The following is a 25,562-nucleotide window of genomic DNA, read 5'->3' as shown; positions in this document are numbered from 1 at the left end:
CATACAGGAGGAGGAGAGAACAATGACCAAGAGCAATCAGAGCCACTGTTGTCGCTACTTCCTTTCCAAATAAAAGCAGAAGCACCGGGAATGCAGAATTGGCCTCTAACTTCTAGTCTTGGTGAGAAGCCTGTTGGGAGTCCTGCCCCTTCCTCATTCCGAAGGCCAAGTTGAGTCTGAGATGAGGACAGGACTTCCTCAGAACCCAGGCTACCCTCCCACCCCCAAAGGTTCTAAGCAGGAAGCCACTCTGCACATCGTGAATGTCCTGCCCCAGCTGCCATGGGGGAGAAGAACAGACCCCCAGACATCTTCCAGCTTCTGTTGAATCTCTTTAATGCTGTTAACGACAAGTCTGGAAAAGGTTCAGGACAAAGTTCTTTTTTCTTTCTTTTTTAATTACAAAACTAACAGCTGTTAGAATCTTTTTTTTTTCTCCTTTTTTTCTTTTCCCAGCTACAAAATACTCTGGGGAGATGCATTATAATTTAAAATATATAATATTGCACAAACAACCAAAAGATTAATTAAACTAAAGAAATAATTACAAAGAGAAAAACCCCATCCCATCCAACAGATTCCGCATTCTCCCCGCCCCACCCCCTCACTCCTTGGGATCCCAGCCACGCTCCCATGAAATCATCGGCGAACACCAGGCTATGCACTAGAATACAGAGCAGCACTGAGCACCAGGGCCGCCAGGGATTCCCGCAGCCCTGCCTTCCCCCAGAGAGCTGCAGCTTTAGCAGAGGGAGGGTGAGAGGCAGACGGGTCTGCCTTCAAGAGGAGCTTTCTCAGAAGCCTTTTTCAGAGGAGCTCCCTTCTAGAAGCAGAAGGGCTGAGGCAGAGAAATTGGGCTTACCCGAGTTGTAAGTACTCAGCTTTGATCACTGCTCTGTACCACTGCGAGCTGGCTTATGTCCTAAGATCCAGGTGAATTGAGGTGGGTAGCTGGCTGGACAAAGTACACCGCCAGGCATCGCACAGAAGGGCCTGAAGGGGCCCCTCCCTTCGTGGGGAGGGGGAGAAAAGCAAGAGCAGAGTCTTGCAGGTGGCACAGCTGGGCTAAGGACTTGGGTGCATCTGACATGAGGAAGCCCTGGGAAAGGTGTTGGGGACATCCCAGCTGGGCTGGATGAGAGGAGATGGGAACTCAGGGTTTGGTCTCTAGATTCTGAACCACAAGGAACCTTTCTGGGAATGGAATTGCCTGGGAAGGGGAGGTTCCCAAGAGAGGCTAATTTCCCAGAATCAAACGTCTCTTACCCACCGGAATAAGAACCAAACTGTTTGCCATCCCTATCTAGCCAATGGCAGGTGGCATGTCTTTCCTTGCCTGCTTACGGGTGGACAGTGTGTTGACGTGGCTTCTTCCAAGAGACTGGTGGTTCAGCTTCTGTCCACACAGGAAGGAGAGATGGAGCTATTCCTTGGGACTTCCCAGCAAGAGTCCCCAGGAACAGGGTATTCAGCATAGAAATGTAGGCTCTTCCGGTGAGGGGGCAGGTTTCCTCCCCCTTAGGTCATCCTATGGTTGGCACAAGTCAGAGTTCTTGGTTTGTGAGCCCCTTCCCAGATGTGAGCAGAGGCCCACAGGGCCAGCAAGAAGCAACTCAGAATCTGTGCCTAGAGCTCTGGCTGAGAGGCCACTTGGGGGACATTCTTGGTCAGTGTCTTCCAGGGCTGGGCTGAGACGATCGAGGGAAATGGGAGGCGCTGTGGGAGGGGAGCTGCTTGCTCTGGCTCCCCTCATTCCCAGTCCTCCCACTCTGCATCTTCCAGCTGCAAATGGGAGAGGACAATGGAGAGCACAAACACCAATTTATTCCTCACACCCAGACCCAAAGCTCCCCTTGCTGCCTCCATTTCCAGATAGCGCCCCCCCCCCCCCACCAAGCCCCCGCCTGCCCTGGGCCATACCTGCCCACGAGGGTGAACCATGGTCTTAAGGAATGTGTCTGGGAGCAGAGCTGCCCTCTGCCTAAGGGGTGCGTCTGCTGCTCTGATCATTCCAGACCCAAAGGAAATGTTCCCACCAACCAACACTTGTCTCTGCAAGGGGACACCTGCCCACAGGAACGAAGTCAGCAATTCCTTAACAAAAACTTGTCGCCTGCTGAGCAGCTAAGAAGATGGCTCAGAGAGGCAGAGAGCTTGAGAGTGGCACTAAAATTAGAAGCAAGCGTGGCCTTGGACTACAGGTGCTTACGGGGTCTTCACTAGGGGCTCTGGCAACCGAGTCCTCAGCTAAAGTCTTCCCAGGCAACTTTCTCTTGGCCTGCTGATCCCTGCTATGACGAGTTCCAGAATAACACTGCTAGGAAGCCTGGATGTCAGGCTTTAAAAGAAGGCTGCAAAGATACAAAAGCCATGACAGGACACCAGGGCCTTTCTGCTTGGGTATCATGAAGTCACAGGTACAAAATGCTCTCGCATGGGTCACTGCCTCCTCTCAGGCGTCAGTTTTCCAATATGAAAATCAAGGCCCTTCCCGGGCCTCTATTTACCTCTTTAGCAGGTGCAGGAGTTACATGGTGGACAGTGGAAGTAACACGGACTTGAATCAGATGTCTGGGCTGGAGCCTCAGTCCTGTTGTTTACTAGCTGTGAGAGTTTTTTTCCTAGCTTCTCATTCAAAATTATTTTTTAATTTTGAGAGGTAGCAGAGAATGAGCTCATAACTGGACTGGGTCTTGTGGTGGTTTTGGTAACATATACTAGTGCTCCCAAGTCCCAGGCACAATGCTTAATGTGTCGATCATTGTCTATCACAGCTTATAAGCTTATAATGATTAATTCCATGTTTTAGGCTAAGTGATTAGCCCTAGATCACACTGTCTTTTGTCTCCAAGGATAGAAATCTGTTCAGGTCCCAGCCTGGGGGACCATGAGTCAGGAGGTCTGGGGTAGGGTTTGGCAACTGTATTTTTTAATAGTTCCTTGGTGATTCTGACACAGAGCTAATGTCAGGAACTCTCCCTTTCTTCCCTCCTGGAACTGAGGGGAAGCACAGCCTACCAATGACAACTGCTCAGGCCTGAGTGGGAGGTCCCCGCTCTCTTTCTGCAGGCTGCCACCTCGGATAGGCACAGGGTCCACCCTGAGGGAACAGTTGGGCTTGATGGGGAGAGGCCTCAGACCCTGAGATCGCTGGGCTTGCTTCCCTGTGGCCAACCAGGTCCACTCACCTCACCCGAGGCATCCACTTTGGAAAGTGCCATCTGCACTTCTTCTTCAGTCATGTCCAAGTCAAAGTCCTTCTCCCAGTCCTCGCTGATGTCTGTGCTTGAGCCTAGAACCAAAATCCACAGTGTCGAAGTCAGAGAGGGGTATGTGAAGGTCAAAGCTGGAGATAATGGCATGCTTTAAAAGGACCTGACAAATACACAACAAAGGTCCTCGCCTTCTGCTGCTGTTCTAGTTCACTTTCCACTTTTAGGAATCTAAGGAAAAATCCTAGATTCAGTAAACAATGTGGTCAAAAGAATGTTCACTGTAGTGCTGTTATAGTGATGAAAACTTTAAAAATCACCTGAAAATCCACTGATAAGAGAATTACAAACATAAATAAATGGTGTAGTGATGTGATGGAACATTATGTGGCTTTTAAAGGTGAGGCTGCAGAACATGTACATGACAAATAGTATTAAACTATACTATTAAGTGAGGAAAAGCAAGTTACTGAATAGTAGAGAAGCACTTTGGTTCCAAGGTTCCCTGGGAGCCACAAAAATCTTCCAGAAGAAATAAACAATGAACCTCTTCCTCTTTACTCCCTCCATTCTGCCTACACTGATCTTGCTACACTAGTGGTTCTCAACCTTCCGAGTGCCGCGACCCTTTAATACAGTTCCTCATGTTGTGGTGACCCCCAATTTCATTGTTACAAATTGAACATAATTAAAGCACAGTGATTAATCACAAAACAATATGTAATTATATATGTGTTAGGTGACCCCTAAGGGGTCCGCGACCCACAGGTTGAGAACCACTGTGCTACAGCTAAAGCACCAGGCACATTCCCACTGCAGGGTCTTTGCATGGGCTGTTCCCTACACCTGGAATTCTCCTATATCCACAAGCCAACTTCCTAACTTCCTGAACACCTTTACTCAAAGCTCACCATCTAAGTATGGCCTACACTAACCACCTTTTTATCTTATTTTCTAACATCCTTTTAAATTGCAACCTATTCCCTTCACTCTGCTCTAGTTGTTCTTTTTTCCATTGTTTTGTCACTTTCTAGCATATATCATCAGATTTAATATGCTTATTGTCTAATAATATAGGAGTTAAAATGAGAGCTCCCCAAGAGAAGGCGGTTTTATTTCCCCCACATACTCCAAGTGACTAGAACACATAGCTTGTACCAATAAAATATTCATGGGCCCTTTCTCTAAACCAGGGGTTGGTAAACCATGGCCCATGGACCATGGTTTTTGGAAATAAAATGTCGTACACACATTGCCTATGGCTGCTTGAGGCTACAACAGCACAGCTGAGTAGTTGAGACAGAGACTCTATGCCCTCAAAGTCTAATTTATTTGTGATCTGGACCTATACGTTTTTCTATATAGAACAAGTTTATCCATCCCTGTTCTAGGCGATTCTGATGCCTGCTAAAGTTTGACAACCACTGCTCTAAAAATTCCTATTTGGTTATGATTTCTTACAAGCAAATATTTTTAAAATGTACATTGAAAGTTATTACTAAGAAGAAAGCTACAAATACAGTTCCTGTAAAAAAAATATATGCAGTAAGATTCCATTTTAGAAATATGCTCACAGATGTATGCACACATACAGAAAAGATCAGCAAGATATCCACAAAAATACTAACAATAGTTATCCCTAGGTGATGAGGTCATGGGGTAATTTTTCTTGGTGTGGTTTTCCCCCCCAAAGAAACATATATTACTTTGTAATCTTTTTTTTTTTTAAGCACCTTTAAAAAATGTGGGCCCCTGATACCAGCAGCATGACTCGTAATATCTCCTTATTTCTTGTCTAACTTGCTCCTCACCAGGTGCCTAGGGCCTCAGCCCCCACATTCCTTATAAGGGGTCTCACACTGTGCTCTCTTCCTAGCCACCTAGCTAACTATAAGCGGTGTGTAAGAGCATGGTCTATGGAACCAAGCCAATCTGGGTGGAATCCCGCCTCTCTCATTTACTGTAGTCTTGAGCAAGTTACTCTGAGCTTCAGTCTACTTATAAATAAAGATAAAACCACTCTCTCTGCAAAGAACCACTGGAGGAGCTTATGAGAATGCAGACTCCTGCTCCCCCCCAACCCTCTCATTCAGACTCAGCAATCTAGGGGATGGCCCAGAATTCTGCAGGAACCTGGGGGATTCTGTGTAGACTAGAGCCTTTCAGTTTGATACAAGATAGTGTTAATATTATAAATAGCAGTGGAAAGTGCCCGTACCTTAAGTACATAGTGGATATTTAACAAATGGAGCCCTTAAAGGCCTCTTCTCAAAGTTGAGTGATGTTGCACACGGACCACAGCTAGTCAGGGGCAGATGTGCCACCAAGACCCCGTTCTTCTGATCCACACCTACGTGTCTCTGTGCTTTCAGAACACTTTGGTGGACCCACCTGGCCACCTGTCAGTGCAGCTCCCTGTGAGGTAGAAGCCAGACTCCTGGCTGATTTGTCACGTCAGAGCTGTGGCTGTGGCCATGACCGCTTTCTCTAGCCTCAGCTGTCCTTTAGGGATTTGAAACTCTCTTCTTCAGGCTTAAATGCTAGGGCAGACCCTTAGAAAACAGAGTATCAGCTAAACTTTTTGGAGCACTTCCCATCCACCCTCTAAGGTAGGTATTTACATCCTGGTTGACAGATGAGAAAATGAAGGCTTTGAGTGGCAGAGATGTGAACCAGGGCTCTGCCATCTGCCTTGTCCCACCATCCAGTTCCGTCACCCAAGGAGAGTAGTAAGATCTCCATTATACTGTGCACGTGGCAGAAGACTCATCTATGCAACAATCATTTTAGACTTCATGATGAGTTTTTCTGTTTTTTTGATTACTAACCTCAGGTAGGAAGCAAATCTGCAAAGACGGGAATTGCACTGGGACCTGGGAGACCCTGTGGTGAGACCCCAGGAAAGACTGCTGCACCCAGAGACCACGCCTCCCTCGTGTCATTTTAGGAAGTAACACAAGTGGGAAAGGAGTCACTCTGTCTCTAAGTCTCCATCTTCCTTTAAAGACTTACTCCTTCTACTCTGTCCCCACTGCCCTTCCCTCATCTAAGGCCCTGGCTTCCCCTCACTGACCACAACTACTTCTGGTGCGTCTTCTGCATCGAATCCCCGCGTGCACTGCAGACAGTAAAACAGAGTGGTCAAGAGCTTTTGCTGCATCTTCCCCCAAATCTCCTTTTGTCCAGTCTCTTTCACCCACCACTCATTTGTTCTGATCATGTTCTCTGATGGGATTCCAAATGGAACCTATAATTCTTTAACCCTACAACTGTTTCACCGCTATTCCCTCCCTTGTCCAGCTAGGATTCCAGGAGCCATCATTCTAATCACTTCTTGCATGTACTTGACTCTCTCCTTTTCTTCCACTGATTTCACCTGGCTAAACTTGAACCCTGGTTAAATCCAACTCCCCATGTGCTCTGTGCCTGCACCTGAGCAACTGAATGTGGCTGGACAAAGTGCAATAGTGCTGACCGGTGTCTCCAAGTTAATGACCATTACCTCCAATGGGCCCTTAGTACCACCCACCCAGCAACCACACACTACCTGTTGGTCCATCACCTACTCATCCACTCTCCTAAATGACTATTTCATACTTTTCTAAATACTTATTGGGTAGGTGATTGACCTGTTTCCTACTAATAAAAAATGGGGAATACTGCACAGAACTCACAGGGCTTTTGTGAAGATTGAGTGATTATGCATATCGTGCTTAGCACATAGCTATATGAACATACAGAAAGTGTTCAGAGACCAGTACCTCTTATTGTCATCATTTCTCCAAAGCAGGGCTCTACTCAAATTTCTTCCTTGATTAAGCACCTGGAACAATTACTCCCAGTTGATAGAGGCGTAAATGGAGGCTTAGAGATCAGTAACTTTTCTGAATCACTTGGCTTATGAGCAAAGTTGGGATTTGAACCCAGAGCCTCCCCATGTGAGGCTCTTAGTACAGGTTGGGCATAAAATATAAGCAGCATGCCCTGCTGCTTTGTGGCACTAAGTCCAACCTTCTAAATTCAGCTTAAGTTCTTAAATTCTATTTCTGAGCCAATCCATTCACCCTTCTTGTTCCTCCCTCTCGTAGGAACAATACAGAAAAGTGGGCTTTGGTCACCACCCCTTCAATGTGCCCCATGCCCTCTGCTATATGGACTTCGTAGGCACACTGAGCCTGGACTACTTCCCCGCACCTGCCCCAAACTCTCCAACTCTCCTATACAATGCTTGTCTCCTCGGTGAAAGACTCGCTGACGCCGAGAAGTTCCTTCTTTCCTTGACCTTCTCCAATACCAAGTCTGTCCCACACTGCTTCATGTGTCATCATAAAGGCTGCAGCTTTTGCCCCTCCCTCCTCAGTGTCTCACAAAGAATAGGTAGGAGCTCAATGGATGACCTCACTGAGCCAGTCAGAAGGAAAGCACTCTGTTTGGAAACTAGAAACCCTGCAGTTTCCATTAGGGAGCAGGGGAGGGTGTAGTCGGGTCTGTTTCCCACCCACTGCAGCAAACCAGTCCCTCATGTGCCAGCAGGCCAGCACTCACCAGATGGGCAAGCTGTGTGGCTGACTGGTACTGAGTGCTGGCAAAGACAGGATGCATGTGTGTGTGAGGAGTTGAGGGAAGGTCTTGCTGGCCATCAGCTACTTCTAGAGAGGTATTTTTGAATGTGGCAAAGAAATTGACAACAGCCGAAACCGGTTTGGCTCAGTGGATAGAGCGTCGGCCTGCGGACTGAAGGGTCCCAGGTTCGATTCCGGTCAAGGGCATGTACCTGGGTTGCAGGCTCATCCCCAGTAGGAGATGTGCAGGAGGCAGCTGATTGATGTTTCTCTCTCATTGATGTTTCTGACTCTCTATCTCTCTCCCTTCCTCTCTGTATAAAAAAAATCAATAAAATATATTTTAAAAAAAAGAAAAGAAATTGACAACAAAGCTATGATTGTTAATTCTAGGAGTTAGAGAGGTTCCCCCTGTGACATCAAGTCAAAGAGTCTCCAGACTAAAATTCCATTATACAGATTAGAAACTAAAGCTTATTACTTAAGTTGGCTCACAGGAAGTTCATGAGTATTAACTTTATTCTTTTTTTTCTTTTCTTTTTTTTAAAATATATTTTACTGATTTTTTATAGAGAGGAAGGGAGAGAGATAGTTAGAAACATCGATGAGAGAGAAACATCGATGAGCTGCCTCCTGCACATCTCCTACTGGGGATGTGCCCGCAACCCAGGTACATGCCCTTGACCGGAATCGAACCTGGGACCTTTCAGTCCCCAAGGCCAACGCTCTATCCACTGAGCCAAACCGGTTTCGGCTTAACTTTATTCTTTAAAATGTACATGTAGCCCTACCCAGTTTGGCTCAGTGGATAGAGCATTGGCCTGCAGACTGAAGGGTCCCAGGTTTGATTCTGGTCAAGGGCACATACCTTGGCTGCAGGCTCGACCTGGGAGGCAACCAATCTATGTTTTGCTCTCTCTGTCTTTCCCTTCCACTCTCTCTAAAAATCAATGGAAAATATCCTCGAGTGAGGATTAACAAAAAAACCCCCAAAACTGTACATGTAAGTTTTGTTTATGTATTTTATAATTATAATTAATGAAGGCTTAGGGAAGCTAAATGACTTTCCTAAGGTCACCCAGGAGAGAAGACCCTTGACATCAATCAGTGTCACCGGAATACCCACCTCAAGATAAGATTAAATTGTCCAAAAGGATAGAAATGGGTACAGTGTGGTAGGAGGTTAAGGGCGTGGCCTTCAAGTCAGACAGACTTAAGTCTGAATCTGGGTTGGCCACTGTGGCCATGTGACTTGAGCAAGTTACTTAATATTTCTGAGCCTCACTTTCTTCATCTGTAAAATGAGGACAGTAACCCTGACCTCACTGGGTTGTAAGATGTGAGAAATTAAAAGCAATGCTACAAACTTTAGCACAAGACCTGACATAAACCTTATTTTGTAAGATGCACTTTAATCAGTGTATTTTAGAATTGGACTAAGGTAATAAATAATATACAGTAACAGTCATCACACTGGTATCACAAATAGAAGACAGCTGCTCCTAGGATCCTCACAAGGGTCAAGGAGATCAGTCTGCCTTGTGAGGTCTCAACTCTCAGCTGCCCTGCCCCACACACTCCCTGGGCTCTGGCCTTGACTTACCTTTCTTTCCATTGTTGGAAGGTGTAGATTTCCCACTGTCCGAGTTCAGCTCAAACACCCGTAAGTCTGTGAGCACCTCCTCCCTGAGAGTCTCTACTCTGGCTGGAGGCCTGGGCTCTGGGCCACTGGGGCGACCGGCAGAGGTGTGGGGCTTAGACTGAGCTGGGGGTGGGGGTCCAGTCTCGCCCACATCCACAGCCAGGTTCTGTTCCTCCAAAGAGGCCTCTAGCAGCTTTTGGGACAGGTCCTTGGGCAGTACTGGTGCCTCAGGTGTGGTGGCAGATTTGGCAACCTGGGTCACGAGGGAGATGCTCTCGCTGCTCTCGGATGGAGTGACTTCTGTTGGAGGCTCGACGGGAGTCACCAGATTCTCTTCACAGGGACTCTGGGGGCCAGGTCCTCCTTCAAGGGATGTGCACGTTTTGGCCACAGGAGTCTTTGCTTCTTTTGGAGGTGTGGGTGAAATGCCCACAAGCTCCTCTGTCAAGAGAGAAAAGCAGGGAAAGCGGGCAATGTGCCTGGTCAGCCCCAGACAACCTTGAAGCTCCTGAAGACAGCCTCGGTTTCTTCCAAAGTTTACTCTGAACAAGACGAAAGGGTGCCAGTTTCCTCCCCTTCTCCACCAGGCGCTACTGCATCCTGGGTGTATGACCTCAGGCAAAGCACTCAGTGTCTGTTTTTAACTTTTCTCTAACTTACTTGCCTCACTCATAAAAGAGGATAGTGAGCTGTGGTAATGACCATATATAAAAAGCTCTTAGCACAGGTTGGGTATATAATATAAGCACTAATAAATAAATGTGTTAATATTACATCATGCAGGTGGCTCTCACACTGTCAAAAGCTGAGCTGCCACAGAGGATGCTTAGCTCCCTCCCTAAGCCAGCGGTTCCCAAGTCTGGCTGGGCATTAATATTGCTAGGGGAGCTTGTTAAATACAAGTTTGGCCCTGACCTGTGTGACTCAGTTGGTTGGAGCGTCGTCCCGTCCAGTATACCGAAAAGTCATGGGTTCGACTGCCCAGCTGGGCACAAACCCAGGTTGCGGGTTCAATCCCGTCGAGGCATGTACAAGAGGCAGTTGATTGATGTTTCTTTCTGACATGGAGGTTTTTCTCTCTCTCTCTTCCTCTCTCTAAAAATAAATTTTAAAACGGTAACAAAAACCCCCCAAAAACAAAAAACCCCTAAGTTTGGCCACAGAATCTTACAAGAGGGGATAAGGGGCTCTGGGATTTCCATAAGCATCCCAGGTGACTCTGCAGTAGCTGGTCCATGGCTGGCAGGGTAATCTGCTGCAGCTGACACAGCAGATTAGGTGCTTGCTGTACCTAGGGTCCCACCAGCCTTGGGAAACGTCTCATCAGCTCAGCCTATCCTTAGCACGCACACACACACACGTACTCTTCCCTGGGCGCCACGTCTCTCCAGGCTTCAGAGAGAATGGCCAGGCAGGCCCCCACAGGCAGGACCTGTTACCTGCCCAATACTTCTTACCTTCTTCCTCCTCCCATCTAGGCTCCTCAGAGATGCTTTGTTCTGCCCGCTGCTTCAGGGCATCCCTCCGGGCCTGCTCCTGAATGTGGGGGAGCAGATGTCGAGAACAGTCAGAGCACCCTCTTCCTAGATCTGGTCCTGACCCCGGAACTCTTAGCACCCTGTGTCCCCTTCTTCCCTCAACAAAATCCAGCCCACCTCCCCCATGGCTAAGTGGAGCACCTAGCCAGGCTGGGCCAACATACCTGCTCCAGCTGATGAACTTTATAAAAATACCGATGCCAGAATTCTGAGTGGGAAACAGCTGCTGGCACCTGGGGGGAGGGGACAGCAAAGATGAAACTTCTGGAGTGGTTGTGTGGGGTCTGCATCCCAGCCTTACCAGCCAGCTCCTAGCCACTCTGGATTTCAAATACAGTGAGAGGCTGAGCAGTGATTATCCGAGTATTTCCAACCCACACCCCACTCCTGCTACCTTCCTGGCCTAGGTTGGCCCAGGAGCGAGAAAAGGAATTCCACCAGGCTTTGCCAGTCCTTCCATTTCTCACCACGATGGCCAGAAACCTGGCATATCAATCCCCCCGTGCATATTCTCGGCTCAGGAACTGGCTGGTTTGGCTCTGTAAGTTCTTCCACTGCTCTCTAAGCCAGATGACTCTGAAATGACTCAGGATATGTCTCTCCCACCTCCCGACACCTCAAGCTGGGAGCTGGCTGAGGTCCTGCCAGCTGGGCCCTCACCATCTTGGTGTAGAGGGCCCGGATGGAGGGGCTGCCTACAAGGAGCTCTGAGATCTCCCCCTTCTTCTCCTCCAAGCAGAACTGGGAAAGCCAGGCGTCAAACAATTCCGGGGGCCCTGTAGGGGGACAGACACTGATGGTCAGTTCCCTGGGTCTGGGGAAAGAACACTGGGCCTACAGAAAACACACCTAAGCCTGGTCATGGGTAAGGTTATTTTTCAAAGCCATTTGGCCCAAGCTGGGGAGTAAGGTGGGGTGAAGGGGTGGGTGATATCAGGGGCAGCACCCACATGACCTCCAGGAGGGCTGCAGACTCCATCTCTCCCATGCCTACTCACTGTGCAGCCCACTGCCCTTGGCCACTGGGTCTCCTCTCTCAAAGAGCTGTTCTCAGGTTACCAGTGACTTACATTGCCAGGTCCAATGGCTACTTCTCTGTCCTCCCTCAAGTGACCAATCCAGTTTATGACTCGGAGCCACTGCTTCCCTCTTGAAAATCCTGCAGATCCAGGGGTCCAAGTATCCCCTGCACACGTCCACTTGCACAGGTGCTGCAAACCCAACTCATTTTCTTTCCTGCCCAACCTGACCCACCTAGTGATCCAATGGAAACCTGAGGACGCTTCTAGACATGTACTTTCCTCTTCATTCCTCCTGCCACCTCCTAGGTTCTGGCCCTATCTCTGATGTGAGGACTGCTACCAAGCCTCCTAAATGTCTTCCTGTCTTCTATCTCTCCCTCTATTTCATCCTTCACAACACTGCCTGGAGCTCTTTTATATAATGTAAAATCTGATCACCTCAGGCCTCAAAACCCTTCAATAGTTCTCTACAGGAAGGCTTTTAAAGCTACGGTCCAAAGATGGGCTTCAAAGGGTCAAAGAATTCCCATTTTGCATATAAAATTTTGTGAAGAGAGGGCCTGTCATTTCCCACAAATTTTTAAAGGCCCTTTTGACTTTAAAAAAAAATGTTAAGCAGCACTACCTTGAGCATTTTAGGACAAAATTCAACTGCTTAGTCTGACACCGAAAGCATTCCAATCTGGCTTCCACCACATCTCTCACTGCTTTCATTCCCTCACACGCACCCTTTAATCCAACCTTCCCAAATGCCAGCTACTCCCTACTCTTTCTGGACCTTCTGCTTAAACACCCCGCACCCCACTTTAAAGATAAAATTAATTTACTGCTAATTCATCCTTAAAACATCAATTCAAGTGTCACATCCTAGTTTCCCAGGCTAGGTTGGGTGCCATTCCTCTGGGTTCCCACTGCCTCCATCGTTCTATAGAAGCAGTCACTCCAAATCTACTACCTTTGCTTTATTCACTGTTTCTTGTTTCCCTCTCCTAACAGCAGGTTCCTGAAAGTCTAGACCAGGTTGAGGGTTTGACTCATTTCTGACCTCCAGTTCCCAGCCTGGGGCTTGCTGTACCAAAGGGGTTTAGCAAACAGGCAGGCAACAGGACTGGGAGGGAGCCTGAGCTGAGGATGAGGGAAAGGGTCAAAGCCTTTGCAGACAGGGATGAAGAGAGCCTGGGTGCAGGGAGGACGAGGGACCATCAACCCATCCCGCCAGATCTAAGGTACACACTCGCCCCACTCTGGTCCCTCTACACAGGGGATGCTTAGCCCTTGGCCTCCCTGCCCTGCAAGCCCACCCCCTCACCGCTACCCCCTCACCATCTGGTTCGTTGCAGTAGGTTGCTGGGTCTGACTGCAGGCTGTAGAGACGAGCCTGTAAGAAACAGAGAACGTTCTTCAATGAGGCGGTGGAGCCGCCTCCCCAGCAGATGCCGAGATGCAGATCTTTGTGAAGACTCTGATTGGGAAGACCGTCACCCTCGAGGCTGAGCCCATTGAGAATATCAAAAGCAAAGTCCAAGACAAGGAGGGCATCCCGCCTGCCCAGCAGCGCCTGATTTCTGTGGGCCAACAACTGGAGGATGGCTGCACTTTTTCACACTACAACATTCAGAGAGTACACCCTACACTTGGTGCTTTGTCTACAGGGTGGCATCATCGAGCCCTTCCTCCTCCAGCTCTCCCAGAAGATGATGTCACAAGTGTTACACCTGCCTGCACCCCCAAGCTGTCAAGTCCCGAAAGAAGTGAGGCCACACCAACAACCTGTCCCCCCAGAAGAAGGTTAATAAATAAGGCCTCTCTACCACTTCCTCCAGCCCACAGGACTGACTGCCTTCTGCCTGAACCCAATGGCACTGGGACCTCAATAAAGTTTCCCTTTTGTTGACTGGAGCAATAAAGAAAAAAACAACAGCCAGGCTGGTGCGGCTCAGTGGTTGAACATGGACCTCTGAACCAGGAGGTCACAGTTCCATTCCCAGTCAGGGCACATGCCAGGGTTACGGGCTGGATCCCAGTGTGGGGGTGTGTAGGAGGCAGCCGATCAATGATTCTCTCTCATCACTGAAGCTTCTATCTCTCTTTCCTTCTCCTTTCCTCTCTGAAATCAATAAAAATATATTAAAAAAAAACAACAACACAGAAAAAGGAACATAAATCCTGGGAGGCTAGGCAAAGAAAGCATCCCCTCTCTGCCAGAGTACCCAACCAACCACAGCCCAGGTTCTCTCCTGTTGGTTACCATACCCACAGGGCACTTGCCCATTAAAACAGGCTAGGGAGGGGAGTGCTGGGCTAGGAGTCCAAAAGTAGGCTCTGAGAAAAATGATCTTTCACCTAATATTACACTAAGAAAATACAGGGTAAACAGGCTACAAAATTATATGTATAAAATGCTTCTGAATTATGTGAAATTAGAAAAACTAATGCGAAAGTATTAATAAGGTCCAAATTTATGGACAAGTTTTGAAATAATATAACTTCTCCAAGTTAAAACCATTCATCAAGAATCTCTGAATTTCATAGCCATCCGCCAAGTGAACTGTAAGCTGTGTTCCAATTAGGACCATGGAAGTGGCAAACGTTGGCTGGTAAACAGAAAGCCCACCTTCCTTCCTCAGTATTACATGAAGCATGGCTGGCTGGCTGCATCAGAACTGCAGCAAGTGGTTTGGGTGATTCACTGTTATAATTTAAAGACCTGTAATTTTAAAATTTTCATAATTCCACTCAAATTTCACTAAGTGGTGGTGCCAATTCTTGGAATTCAGTACGTTTGGAATGGAACTTCAATGTGGTCAAATGCTATGAAGGAGCCAAATTGCTACAACACCACGGGATTTAGGAGAAAACACTCCATGACATCCAAGAAGTAATGATGAGAAAATAAAATGCGGTAGAAATATAGACATCCTCCTCCCATACATGTATTCCTATTGGAAGTTAGTTTTAAATAACCCAAATATGGAGCAGATCATGTCTGTAAAGATGCTCCATACAGCATTCCTCATTGTGGTTGAAATCTGAAAGGAATCCAAATGTGCAACACAGGGAAGTGACTAAATAAATTATGCTAGCCCTAGCCAGTTTTGCTCAGTGGATAGAGCATCAGCCTGTGGATTGAAGGGCCCTGGGTTCAATTCCAGTCAAGGGCACATGCCTGGGTTGCAGGCTCCATCCCCAATAGGGGGCATGCAGGAGGCAGCCAATCAATGATTCTCTCTCATCATTGATGTTTCTCTCTCTCTCCCTCTCCCTTCCTCTCTGAAGTCAATAAAAATATATTTAAAAAAAAGAAATAGCCAAGACCGGTTTGGCTCGGTGGATGGAGCGTTGGCCTGCGGACTGAGAGGTCCCGGGTTCGATTCCGGTCGGGGGCATGTACCTGGGTTGAGGGCACATCCCCGGTGGGGGATGTGCAGGAGGCGGCTGATCGATGTTTCTCTCTCATCGATGTTTCTAGCTCTCTCTGTCTCTCTCCCTTCCTCTCTGTGAAAAATCAATAAAATATATTTAGAAAAAAAAATAAATAAATAAATAAAAAAAGGAATAAATTATGCCATATTCATTTTAAAGACATTAAAAATGATGGTGATTAGGAAAGATGCTAAGTTTATTATAAATTTTTCAAAAGCAGGTAACAAAATTGCATGTATAAAATGCCTTTTTTGTTAAAAAGAAAAAACCCAAAACTATCTTTACCCATGTTTGTAAACAAAAAGAAATGACCGGCACCCTAACCGGTTTGGCTCAGTGAATAGAGCGCCGGCCTGCGGACTGAAGGGTCCCGGGTTCGATTCCGGCCAAGGGCATGTACTTTGGTTGCGGGCACATCCCCAGTCTGGGGTATGCAAGAGGCAGCTGATCGATGTTTCTAACTCTCTATCCCTCTCCCTTCCTCTCTGTAAAAAATCAATAAAATATATAAAAAAGAAAAGAAAAAAGAAATGACAGGCTAGCCTTGGCCAGGTAGCTCAGTTGGTTAGAGCATCATCCCAGTACACCAATACTCTCCTCTACACTCTTTCTGTGCTGCTCCTTCTTTAAAAGAAAGAGAAGGAAGAAAGGGAGGGAGGGAGGGAGGGAGGGAGGGAGGGAGGGAAAGAAGGGCAGACTATACATCAACAAGAAATCAGTGGTTCTTTTTGACTGATGGGATTATGAGTTTAGAACTAATTATCTTCTTGCTTATCGGTATTCTAAAATTCAGTTATATACACAGATTTACTTTTTAGCCAAAACACACATTGCTTTTGTGAGTACATGTGGGAGGCTAGAGCTCAGTGCTGGCAGACAACTGCAGGGAAAGCCACTAGTGAATACCTTGGTGCCATCATAGAGCTCAGCTGTGCCAGAGGGTGTGCCCATCAGGGTGATGACATCGCAGTCGATGGTTTTGTCTGCTGAGGGAGCAAAGGTGTCGGAGATCACCCCTAGGAAGTCAGACAAACCCTTCTTCATTTTCTCCGTCGCCCCCGAGGAGCCTTCAGTCTGAAAAGACAAGCCAGCAGAGGAAGCAAGTGGTCCAGGATCAGGCTATAATCTGGGGCATGGGGCATAGAGCAGCTAAGTATCAGGGGCAAAAATTTACTGTGTATGTGGGGACCAGGGAAGTGCTCACAACTTCTCACTCCATCTCTGGGGCTGGAGAAGGAGAGAGAGGCAGCCAGGGTTCCCATCCCCAAGATGGGGGTGCAGAATAGGGCTGCAGTAGGCCTCCGTAGGTCAGAGCAGAGCTCCTTTGATTGGCTGTTTCATCAAAATTTCAAGGCCAGCCAGACTGAGCAAAAACTGACAGGTGAGGAGCCATGCCATAGACATTCAGTGGGGAAAACCTATGTGATGAGAAAGGTACTAGCTGGGGAATCAAACTTTAGTTTGAATCCTAGCTCTACTACTTGCTGATATGAGACCTAAACCCTCCTTGAGTCTATGTTTCCTTTTCTGTAAAATTGAGATAAATATATTTCCTTCAGAGGGCTACTGTGAAGATTAAAAAGATATGGCATGTGAGTTTCAACACCAAAAAAAAAAAAAAAAAAAAGAAAGAAAAAAAGAGAGATAAGGCATTCACAAAGTCTGGCATTCAGCAAACATTTAATAAATAGCAATACTGTAATATCACAATTTCATCATCATGACTGCTCAGGAAGTGGAATATTTTCTATGAAGTCTGAGGAAGTATGGGCTGGATCAGAACACTGTCTTGCCTAGAGGCAAGCCTAGGACCAGCTGAGGGTCAATGTATGGACACCAAGCTTGAGCCACACTGGTCAGAATGTCCTCAAGCAAGCAAGGATGAAATGCTGAGAGACAGGGTCAGGATCTCATGGAAAATTATAATATTTATTCCTAATTAGGCTGCCCAGGCTTTTTATTTTATTTTTTTGCCCTAGCACTTTAAACTAGAACCTATCTCAGTGCCTAGAACAAGTTAGCACAGTACACAATCCTATTTTTGGAATAAAAAAGGAATAAACAAATGAAAGAAACAAGCGCTGTCTGCTGCTGGCTGGACTTATCGCAGTTCAGCAGCATTACCACTTGCCTATCATGCTCATCTGTAGCTGTGGTTAGCAGGCAGACAGTATTTTACAACATTCAACAAAACAAGCTTGGTAAAAAACTGCCAAACATGTTTTTCATAACATGGCCTCTAGTCACAGGGCAACTGATTCAACTGGTGAGCAAATGAAGAAATTGCAATCTGTCCCAACACTAAAGGGAAAACTATAATAAAAAACCAGTATACTGCTCTAACCGGTTTGGCTCAGTGGATAGAGCGTTGGCCTGTGGACTGAAAGGTCCCAGGCTCGATTCCGGTCAAGGGCATGTACCTTGGTTGCAGGCACATGCCCAGTGGGAGGTGTGCAGGAGGCAGCTGATCGATGTTTCTTTCTCATCGATGTTTCTAACTTTCTATCCCTCTCCCTTCCTCTCTGTAAAAAATCAATAAAATATATTTTTAAAAAAACAACAGTATACTGTACTTCATCAGAAACTTGAGACTTGCAGGGATATGTTTGACTAAATACAATTTTCTCTTCCACACTGACTTCAGAATCAAACTCCTATGTCAGAAGAGGATTCCAATGCACAGCTCTGATGAATAAAAACAGGGCCAGTAAAAATGTAAGCTGGCACACCTTTCTTGAGGTTAGTTTTGCAATAGATATTAAAAGGCCTAAAACTATACTCACCCTATGATCCCTTCCAATATTTTATTAGAAAGAAAATGTGAAAGGCCAAGATTTAGCAATCAGAATGTTCACTGTACCTCTGTTTACAATACTGGGGGAAAATGAAATAGGAAACTAGGAACTGGTTAAAGCCACATAATAGAATACCATGCCATTTGTGAAGCCACAGAATGAGGTCTGTAATGATGAAGCAAAAAAGTAGGTTACAGTCCTGGTTAGTGTAGCTCAGTTTGTTGGAGTGTCATCCTGTGCACTGAAAGGTGGCAGGTTCGATTCCCAGTCAGGACACATATCCAGGTTGCAAGATCAATCCCCAGTTGGGGTACGGATGGGAGGCAACCAATCGATGTTTTTCCCTCCCCTCCCCTGCCCCCCGCTTCCTCTCTCTGTATTAAAAAAAAAGATACATTACAAAACATGGTCTTCATTTGATTCCAATTATGAAAAAAAAAAGTGTACCTAAGGGATATACTCCCACATAGTAACAGTAGTTATCTCTGGGAGATGGCATTTTGGATGTCTCTAGGCCTCTCTCTCTCTCTTTTTTCCTTTTACTTATCTGTATTTTCTAAATTATCTACAATGAATTATATTGGTAACAGGATAACATCTGCTAAGACAGTAAGAAGTGGGAAAGCTTATTAATTAATACTTAATACATAGAAATAGTTTGTTTGCTTGGCAGACACAATTCTAAATGAGAAGCCCATGGGAAAAACAATCACATAAAAGAAGAGTGGGAGACAAGCTGGGAGCCCCCACCATGGTCTCAGAACAGGTCAGGCTGCGAGGGCCAGCCACTCCGAGGATACAGTTGTACTCACAGCCAGCTTCTCCTTGACCACGCTGGCCGTGGCGGCGATGGTGCAGGCCGTGTCATGCTGCACCACCTGGGTGAACTCCGTCAGGTCCCGCTTCATGAACTCCAAGGCTTCGGAGGACTACGGAAGACGGAGCGGGATGCCAGAGCCAGCGGGCTCCAGCACCCTGTTCCTGTTCCCTGTGCCTCTTCAGTACCAGACAGACACACAGAAAACTCAAGTGACGCGGGAAGCCCGGCCTCAGAAACAATGCTCACTTGTCCCAATTCCACGACTTGGTAACTGACAACAGAGAGCAAACAGCTTCCTGCTGCCCTGAGAACTGAGTGTCAGCCCCGACGCCCACAAGCTGTGCAGCCAGAGAAACGCTCATCTAGTCCTCGGCCGTCTCCTATGAAGGGAGGGGACGAGCTCAGTGGGGTTAGGGGACACATAGTCTGAAGACCACGCAGACTGTTGCATTGCTTTGATATGCCTTAAGATGTGACATCTATTTCATATAACATGAAGAAAAGATTTTTTTTTTTTATCAAAGGAAAGTGTTTCTATTTTTATTTTCTTTGTAAAAATAAATTTTAGGAAAATTCAGTTGAAATGAGGCAGTATGTGAAGTTATTTGTCTGAAAGGTTTAATAAACATGTTGCGTTAATAACAACAGCTTAGAAAGCTTTTATAAGTAATTCTTGACACTTTAATACCAACAGAAAGGTGTGTAATTTTTACATTCAACAAATGGGGTGTTAACAGAAATACTTGATTGAATTCTCTTCGAGGCATTCTTGGTCCCAACCATTCATTCATAGAGCTCCTCTGGGCAGAATTGATATTTGCTTCTGTTAGACCAGCGGTCACCAACTTGTCGTCCGCGAGGTCGAAAAGGTTGGCGACCTGCTGTGTTAGACCAATCTGCTTCTTACCCTGCACCAGAACCAGCTGGAGACAGCAGGCTCTCAGCTCTTGCCTAAGTCTTGCCTTGTCTTGCTTCATCCTCACCCTTCCTGGGCTACCTCTGCATCCGTCTGCAAGCCCTCTCATTTTACGTAAGGAGAGCCACTTGCAACATCTTAGTATATTTTTAATATTCTGGTTGTGTTTTCTTTGGGGAAGGGCCTGCTTAGGTTTCAGCAACCTTGGAAGTCTGAGTGGGACACTCTCATCTATCAGCCAGAGGCTTCTCTGGGGGTGGGCGTTATGCCCCTATATCAGACTCAGAACTATTTAGTTGGGGTAAAGGAGTCATTTATTAATTCTTTCTCTCAATCCACACTGCCACCACCTTAGTCTAGGCCAGTGGTCGGCAAACTGCGGCTCGTGAGCCACATGCGGCTCTTTGGCCCTTTGAGTGTGGCTCTTCCACAAAATACCGACTTCTGCGCGTGGGCCACGAAGTTTCAATCGCACTGTACAGGCGCGCCTGCACGTGGTCTAAGCTGTGCCCCTCACTGAGCTCCAGCTGGCCTTCAAGTTTCTCAAATGCCCTAGCACCTTCCCTACTTCATGGTAACTGAACACATTATTCCTCTTCTTGACACACAGTTCTAACTCTTCAAAACAAAGAGAACAAATACAATGGTGAGCCCTCTCACCTGGCCAATTCCCGTTCCTACTTCAGATCTGTGCTTAAATGTCACTTCCCTGATGCCACCTCAGACTAGGTTGGCTCCTCTGCTTCATGTTCTAAGGGACTTGCACATTCTCTTAACATTTCTCAGACCTTAGACTTATGACTACCCATCCAATGTCTATCTTCCTGCATAACCTGTGAGTTCCGTGAACACAGAGCCTATGTTTTCTGTTCACTGATGCTTCCCCGGTGTCTGACATAGAGTCAGGCATGGAGTAGGTGCTCCAGAAATGTTTGCTTATTACCTTTACATGAACCAAGGAAACTTTAATGATAAAACCATCTGCATGATTTGATGAATGATTGTCTCTCTCACTAGACTGAGGACTAGAAGGGGAAAAACATGAATAAACATGGTGCTTGCCTTCGAGAAAGGTCAGTCTGCTGGGGCAATGCTCTCATAACAGTGCTGACAAGCAAGGACAGACTAGTGACCAGTGTATTATAGGGAGCTTGGAAAGACTTGGTGAAGGGAAGCATGGATTATGAACGGGAGTCACCTAAGAAAGCCTGGGCATGGTGGGGTATGGGGTTTACTGAGGCCTATGGTATTTTAGTCCTAATGAACATAAAAGGTAAAGCATAAGTGATGAGGGATAAAGCCGGAGATGTTGCTGAGGGCAACCATGTAGCATCTGGTCAGCCTTGTGGGTGACGGAGAGCCACCAAAGGTTTAAAAGAGGTAGGACATGATGAGATCTGCTTTTCTTTTTTTTTTTTTAATCCTCACCCAAGGATATTTTCCATTGATTGATTTTAGAGAGAATAGAAGAGAAAGTGGGATGGGGAGAGAGAGACATCAATCAGTTGCCTTCCACATGCACCCCAATCTAGGCCGGGGATCGAACCTGTAATCCAGATACATCCCCCTAACTGGGAATCGAACCCGCAACCTCTTAGTGTGTGGGGTGATGTTTCAACCACTGAGCAACACTGGCTGGGACAAGATTTGCATTTTTTAATAGGTAATTTCAGGACTGATACGGTCCCAGGGTGACAGGATTAGAAGAGGGAAGAAGACCAGTTAGGAGGCTGTTGCAATAGTCCAGGAAAGAAAACAGAAAAATATGAATAAGAACAGTGCTGGTAAGGATGGGACTGATTCAAGAAATATCAGGCATCCCTGACTGGTGTGGCTCAGTTGGTTGAGCACTGTCCCATTTACTAAGAGGTCACCAGTTCAATTCCAGGTCAGGGGACATGCCCAGGTTGCAGGCTCAATACCTAGTAGGGGGTGTACAGGAGGCAGCTGATCAATGTTCTCTCTCTGTCAAATCAATAAAAACATATTAAAAAAAAAGAAATAGCAGGCAAAAAAGGTGGACTTGGTAATTATATACCAGTATATGCACTGGCTGAGAACAAGATAGAATCAAGAAGAGCCACTGGCTGCTAACCTAGATGACTAGGTTAGATCTAGTGCTGCCAACAAAGAGAAAACGCTGAAGGGGGAGCAGGTCTGAGAGACGATGATGACAATGACTCTGGTCATGGAGAATCAGCAGTGACTGCAATATCTGGATCAGTTGTCCAGAAGGAGTCTCTCAAACACTAAAGCTCAGAGAAAAGGACTGCGTCACCCTAACAAGAAAATGGAGGTCACCCAGGAAGAGTTTATAAACAGAGCAGTGGGCTAAGGACAAGGCCCCTTAGATACTACACCTTTAAGAGGAGGCAGAGCAAGAGGAACTCCTGAAAACAGTCAGAAAAGGAAAGATGGGGAAGCATGTGGAGAACTGAGAAAGAAGCATGTCACTAAAGCCAAGGGAGTAGAGTTTCAAGAAAGAGGGAGTGATCACTAGCGTCAAATGCAGCAGAAAGGTGCAGGAAGATAAGGGCTGAAAGCACCCACTGGATTTGGCAAGTGGTTAGTAAGGCTGAGTGTGTATATAGATAAGTTTATACGTGGTGGTTCAGGGGTGCAGAGGGAGTTAGAGAGATCATGTTGTTGACCTCAACATGGTTTGGCTCAGTGGACAGAGTTGGCCTACAGGCTGAAGGGTCCCAGGTTCGATTCTGGTTGGGAGCACATGCCTGGGTTGCGGGCTCGATCCCCAGTGCGGTGCGTGCAGGAGGCAGCCGATCAATGGTTCTCTCTTATCACTGATGTTTCTACTCTCTCTCCCTCTCTGAAATCAATAATATATATATATATATATATATTTTTTTTTAAAGTAAGAGCTAATGTTATCTCCTGGAAGTAAAAGAGGAAGTGACTTAACAGGGAACTTCAGGGAGGTGTTAGGTTTGAGGAAAGTTTCTACAGGCAAGGGGAGAAGAAGCAAATTAGAGATTGAAAAAGTTGCTGGGGGGTATTCAGGCTCAGATGAGTTTGGGAATCTGTGGCAGAAGAGCAATATAACTTTCTCGACCAGTATCTGTGGGAAAGCTCATACACACACACCACACAGTACAGGAAGTAAGGAGCAGAGGGAGGCAGATTATAGCACCATCTCAGAGCAATAGTCTTTGGGGCAATTTGTGCCATGGGGTATAAGAGAACTGAGGGTGCTGGGAACTGAGTGGTCCAAATGGAGCCAGGGTAGAAATGAAGGCAGGAAGGCCAGGAAAGCACAGAAAGACCAAGGAAAAACGGACCCGTGGGCCTGAGTGGTTGAGCATCGATCCAAGAACCAAGAGGTTATTGGTTTGATTCCCAGTCAGGGCACATGCCCGGGTTGTGGGTTCGACTTCTCAATAGGGGGCGTGCAGGAGGCAGCCTATCTCTCATCAATGCTTATATCTCTCTATCCCTCTCCCTTTTTCTCTCTCTAAAATCAATAAAAACATTTTAAAAAATATATTTCTTTATTGATTTCAGAGAGAAAGGGAGGAGATAGAAACATCAATGATGAGAATCATTGATCGGCTGCCTCCTGCACGCCCCCTACTGGGGATCGAGCCCACAACCTAGGCATGTGCCCTTGCAAGGCTGGAATTGAACCTGGGGCTCTTTATCCACTGAGCCAAGCCGGCTAGGGCTAAAAACATATATATTTTTTAAAATATATTTTATTGATTTTTTACAGAGAGGAAGGGAGAGAGATAGAGAGTCAGAAACATCGATGAGAGAGAAACATCGATCAGCTGCCTCCTGCACATCTCCTACTGGGGATGTGCCCGCAACCCAGGTACATGCCCTTGACCGGAATCGAACCTGGGACCTTTCAGTCCGCAGGCCGACGCTCTATCCACTGAGCCAAACCGGTTTCGGCATATTTTTTAAAAAGTAAAGATGAGGAGCCAAGGCCTAAAGAGGTTAAGTAACTTGCCCAGGTTCACATAACAGTAAGTAGCTAAGAGACAGAAATTAACTCATTCTTCTCTTTAGGAATGGGGCATTGTTAAAGGCAGAAACAACAACAACAACAACACACACACACACACACACACACACACACAATTTTCAAATGAGAGTTCTCCAAGAACAAAGACGGAGAGCTAATCTACCTATTTTTCGTGAGTAATGGGAGACCAACCTCGAGGGAAACACACAGGCGGCCTTCAAATGTGTTTGCTAAATGAATGTCAGTAGACTGAGCAACAGGAACCAAGCTCCGTGGAGGTCTCTCCTATTAAACCTCCGCGTGACATTCTCTTTCCCGGTCCTCCTCAAAACCCAAACAGCTCAGGGCAGCCTCAGACTTGCTGGCCCGGAGCTGAGAGGAGGACACAGGCCAGGGGAAGTCAGAGATGCTCCCAGAGTAAAGGGCCGCTTCAACCGGGGCAGAGCCTCCGGGGGGATGCTCTGAAGCAGCACTCATCCCAGTCGCTATTCCCGCAATTCATTCGGGTTCGGGCTGCCAGGCGAGCGTGGAATGAAACAGAAGCACACGGTGGCACTTCTCCTCGGTGGAGCCAAGCCTCACTCATCCCACCGGACGGTGAGCTCCGTGGGGCCGGGGATGCATCTGTCTGGCTAATATCGGTATCCCGGAGCCCGCTAGAGAGCTGGCTGTGGCACATACGCCAATATTCCAATGACTACAGGACTAAGTTTCTATTGCTAGAACCCTTTAAGCCCTACATTACATGTTTCCTCTTCTAGGAAGTTGCACATTCCTCCTTCCTATGGATTCCCACGGGAGGGGCGCTGCGGCCTTTGAAGTCTTTCCTTCACTGTGGCTAGTGTCCCACGGGTCTAAGTCGGATCGGTCTTTCCCGAGCCCGAAAGGGGCGAGAAGCAGGGAGAGAGTCCTTCTCATCCCCGAGGGCCGGCGGGGCCGCGCCAAGCTGCACTGAGCGGTGCGGGTCCCTGGGGGAGGAAGGGAGTCGGCCCGGCTTACCTTTTCCTTGACCGCCTGGTAGCTCTGCTGCAGCCAGCTCCGCCACCATCCCACGTCCTCCCTGTGGGAGACAGAGACAGCTGGCAGCCCCGCAGTACGAGCGATCCGGCCTCAGTTTCCCCCCAGATGGGACCCCGGGGGCTGAGGCTTCAGACCGCTTCCCCACCCCCTCACATTGCGACTCCACCCCGCCTTTCCAGCCGCGTCCACCGCCACGCTGGCCTCCTGTTCTCCACGGGAACCCTGGCCCAGCACCCCAACCCTGGGAGAATTCGGGCCCCAACGCCCGAGAGCAGGATGACGGGCTCACCCTTCCGCCATCTTGCCCGCATGACATCACCACTATTTACCGACCTTTGACTTCCGACACGGCACCGCCCCCCTAAGCACCGCCCCGGAGCACTCGACCCAATCCTCGCGCGGACACCACCCTCAGGCCAATCGCCGCCCCGCTTTATAACCAGGCCCCGCCTCCTTGAGCTTGGCCCATTCTCTATCCAGAGTTCTCCCTTAAACCCCGCCCCCGGATGCTGGGTCCAATCCTCAGTTTTGTCTTAAGGCCCCAAGCGTTAGCCCCGCCCCCACCGACCTCGGATCTTTGCGGGTGTCAGCCATAGTCCCCTACGGTGGCCGCCGGGGCCTTGGCGG

General features: G+C 47.3%; 1 protein-coding gene across 3 annotated transcripts; it reads right to left on the bottom strand.

The window, feature by feature from the left end:
* Nucleotides 1–319: 319 nt before the first annotated feature.
* On the bottom strand, nt 320–25,262 carry BSDC1 (BSD domain containing 1). Of its 3 annotated transcripts, none has more exons than XM_081086653.1 (12): nt 25,225–25,253; nt 24,915–24,975; nt 19,007–19,123; nt 16,306–16,385; nt 13,300–13,354; nt 11,615–11,730; nt 11,119–11,187; nt 10,874–10,952; nt 10,332–10,511; nt 9,378–9,857; nt 3,189–3,292; nt 320–1,782 (listed from the first exon to the last, which is right to left on the bottom strand). In XM_081086653.1, exons 4-12 carry the CDS (start codon nt 16,348–16,350, stop codon nt 1,750–1,752), a joined length of 1,161 nt encoding a protein of 386 aa, XP_080942779.1. In that variant the 5' UTR covers nt 16,351–16,385; nt 19,007–19,123; nt 24,915–24,975; nt 25,225–25,253; the 3' UTR covers nt 320–1,749. The 3 variants fall into 3 exon arrangements, with proteins under 3 accessions (XP_080942779.1, XP_080942777.1, XP_080942778.1); XM_081086651.1 differs by having other exon boundaries at nt 16,306–16,473; nt 25,225–25,249; XM_081086652.1 differs by lacking the exon at nt 10,332–10,511 and having other exon boundaries at nt 16,306–16,473; nt 25,225–25,262.
* Nucleotides 25,263–25,562: the final 300 nt, after the last annotated feature.

The sequence above is a fragment of the Myotis nattereri genome (genome assembly GCF_964212035.1).
Source record: "Myotis nattereri genome assembly, chromosome: 3".
Lineage (NCBI taxonomy): Eukaryota > Metazoa > Chordata > Mammalia > Chiroptera > Vespertilionidae > Myotis > Myotis nattereri.
Note: the sequence above shows the minus strand (reverse complement) of the source record. Positions and strands in the feature narration are given on the sequence as shown.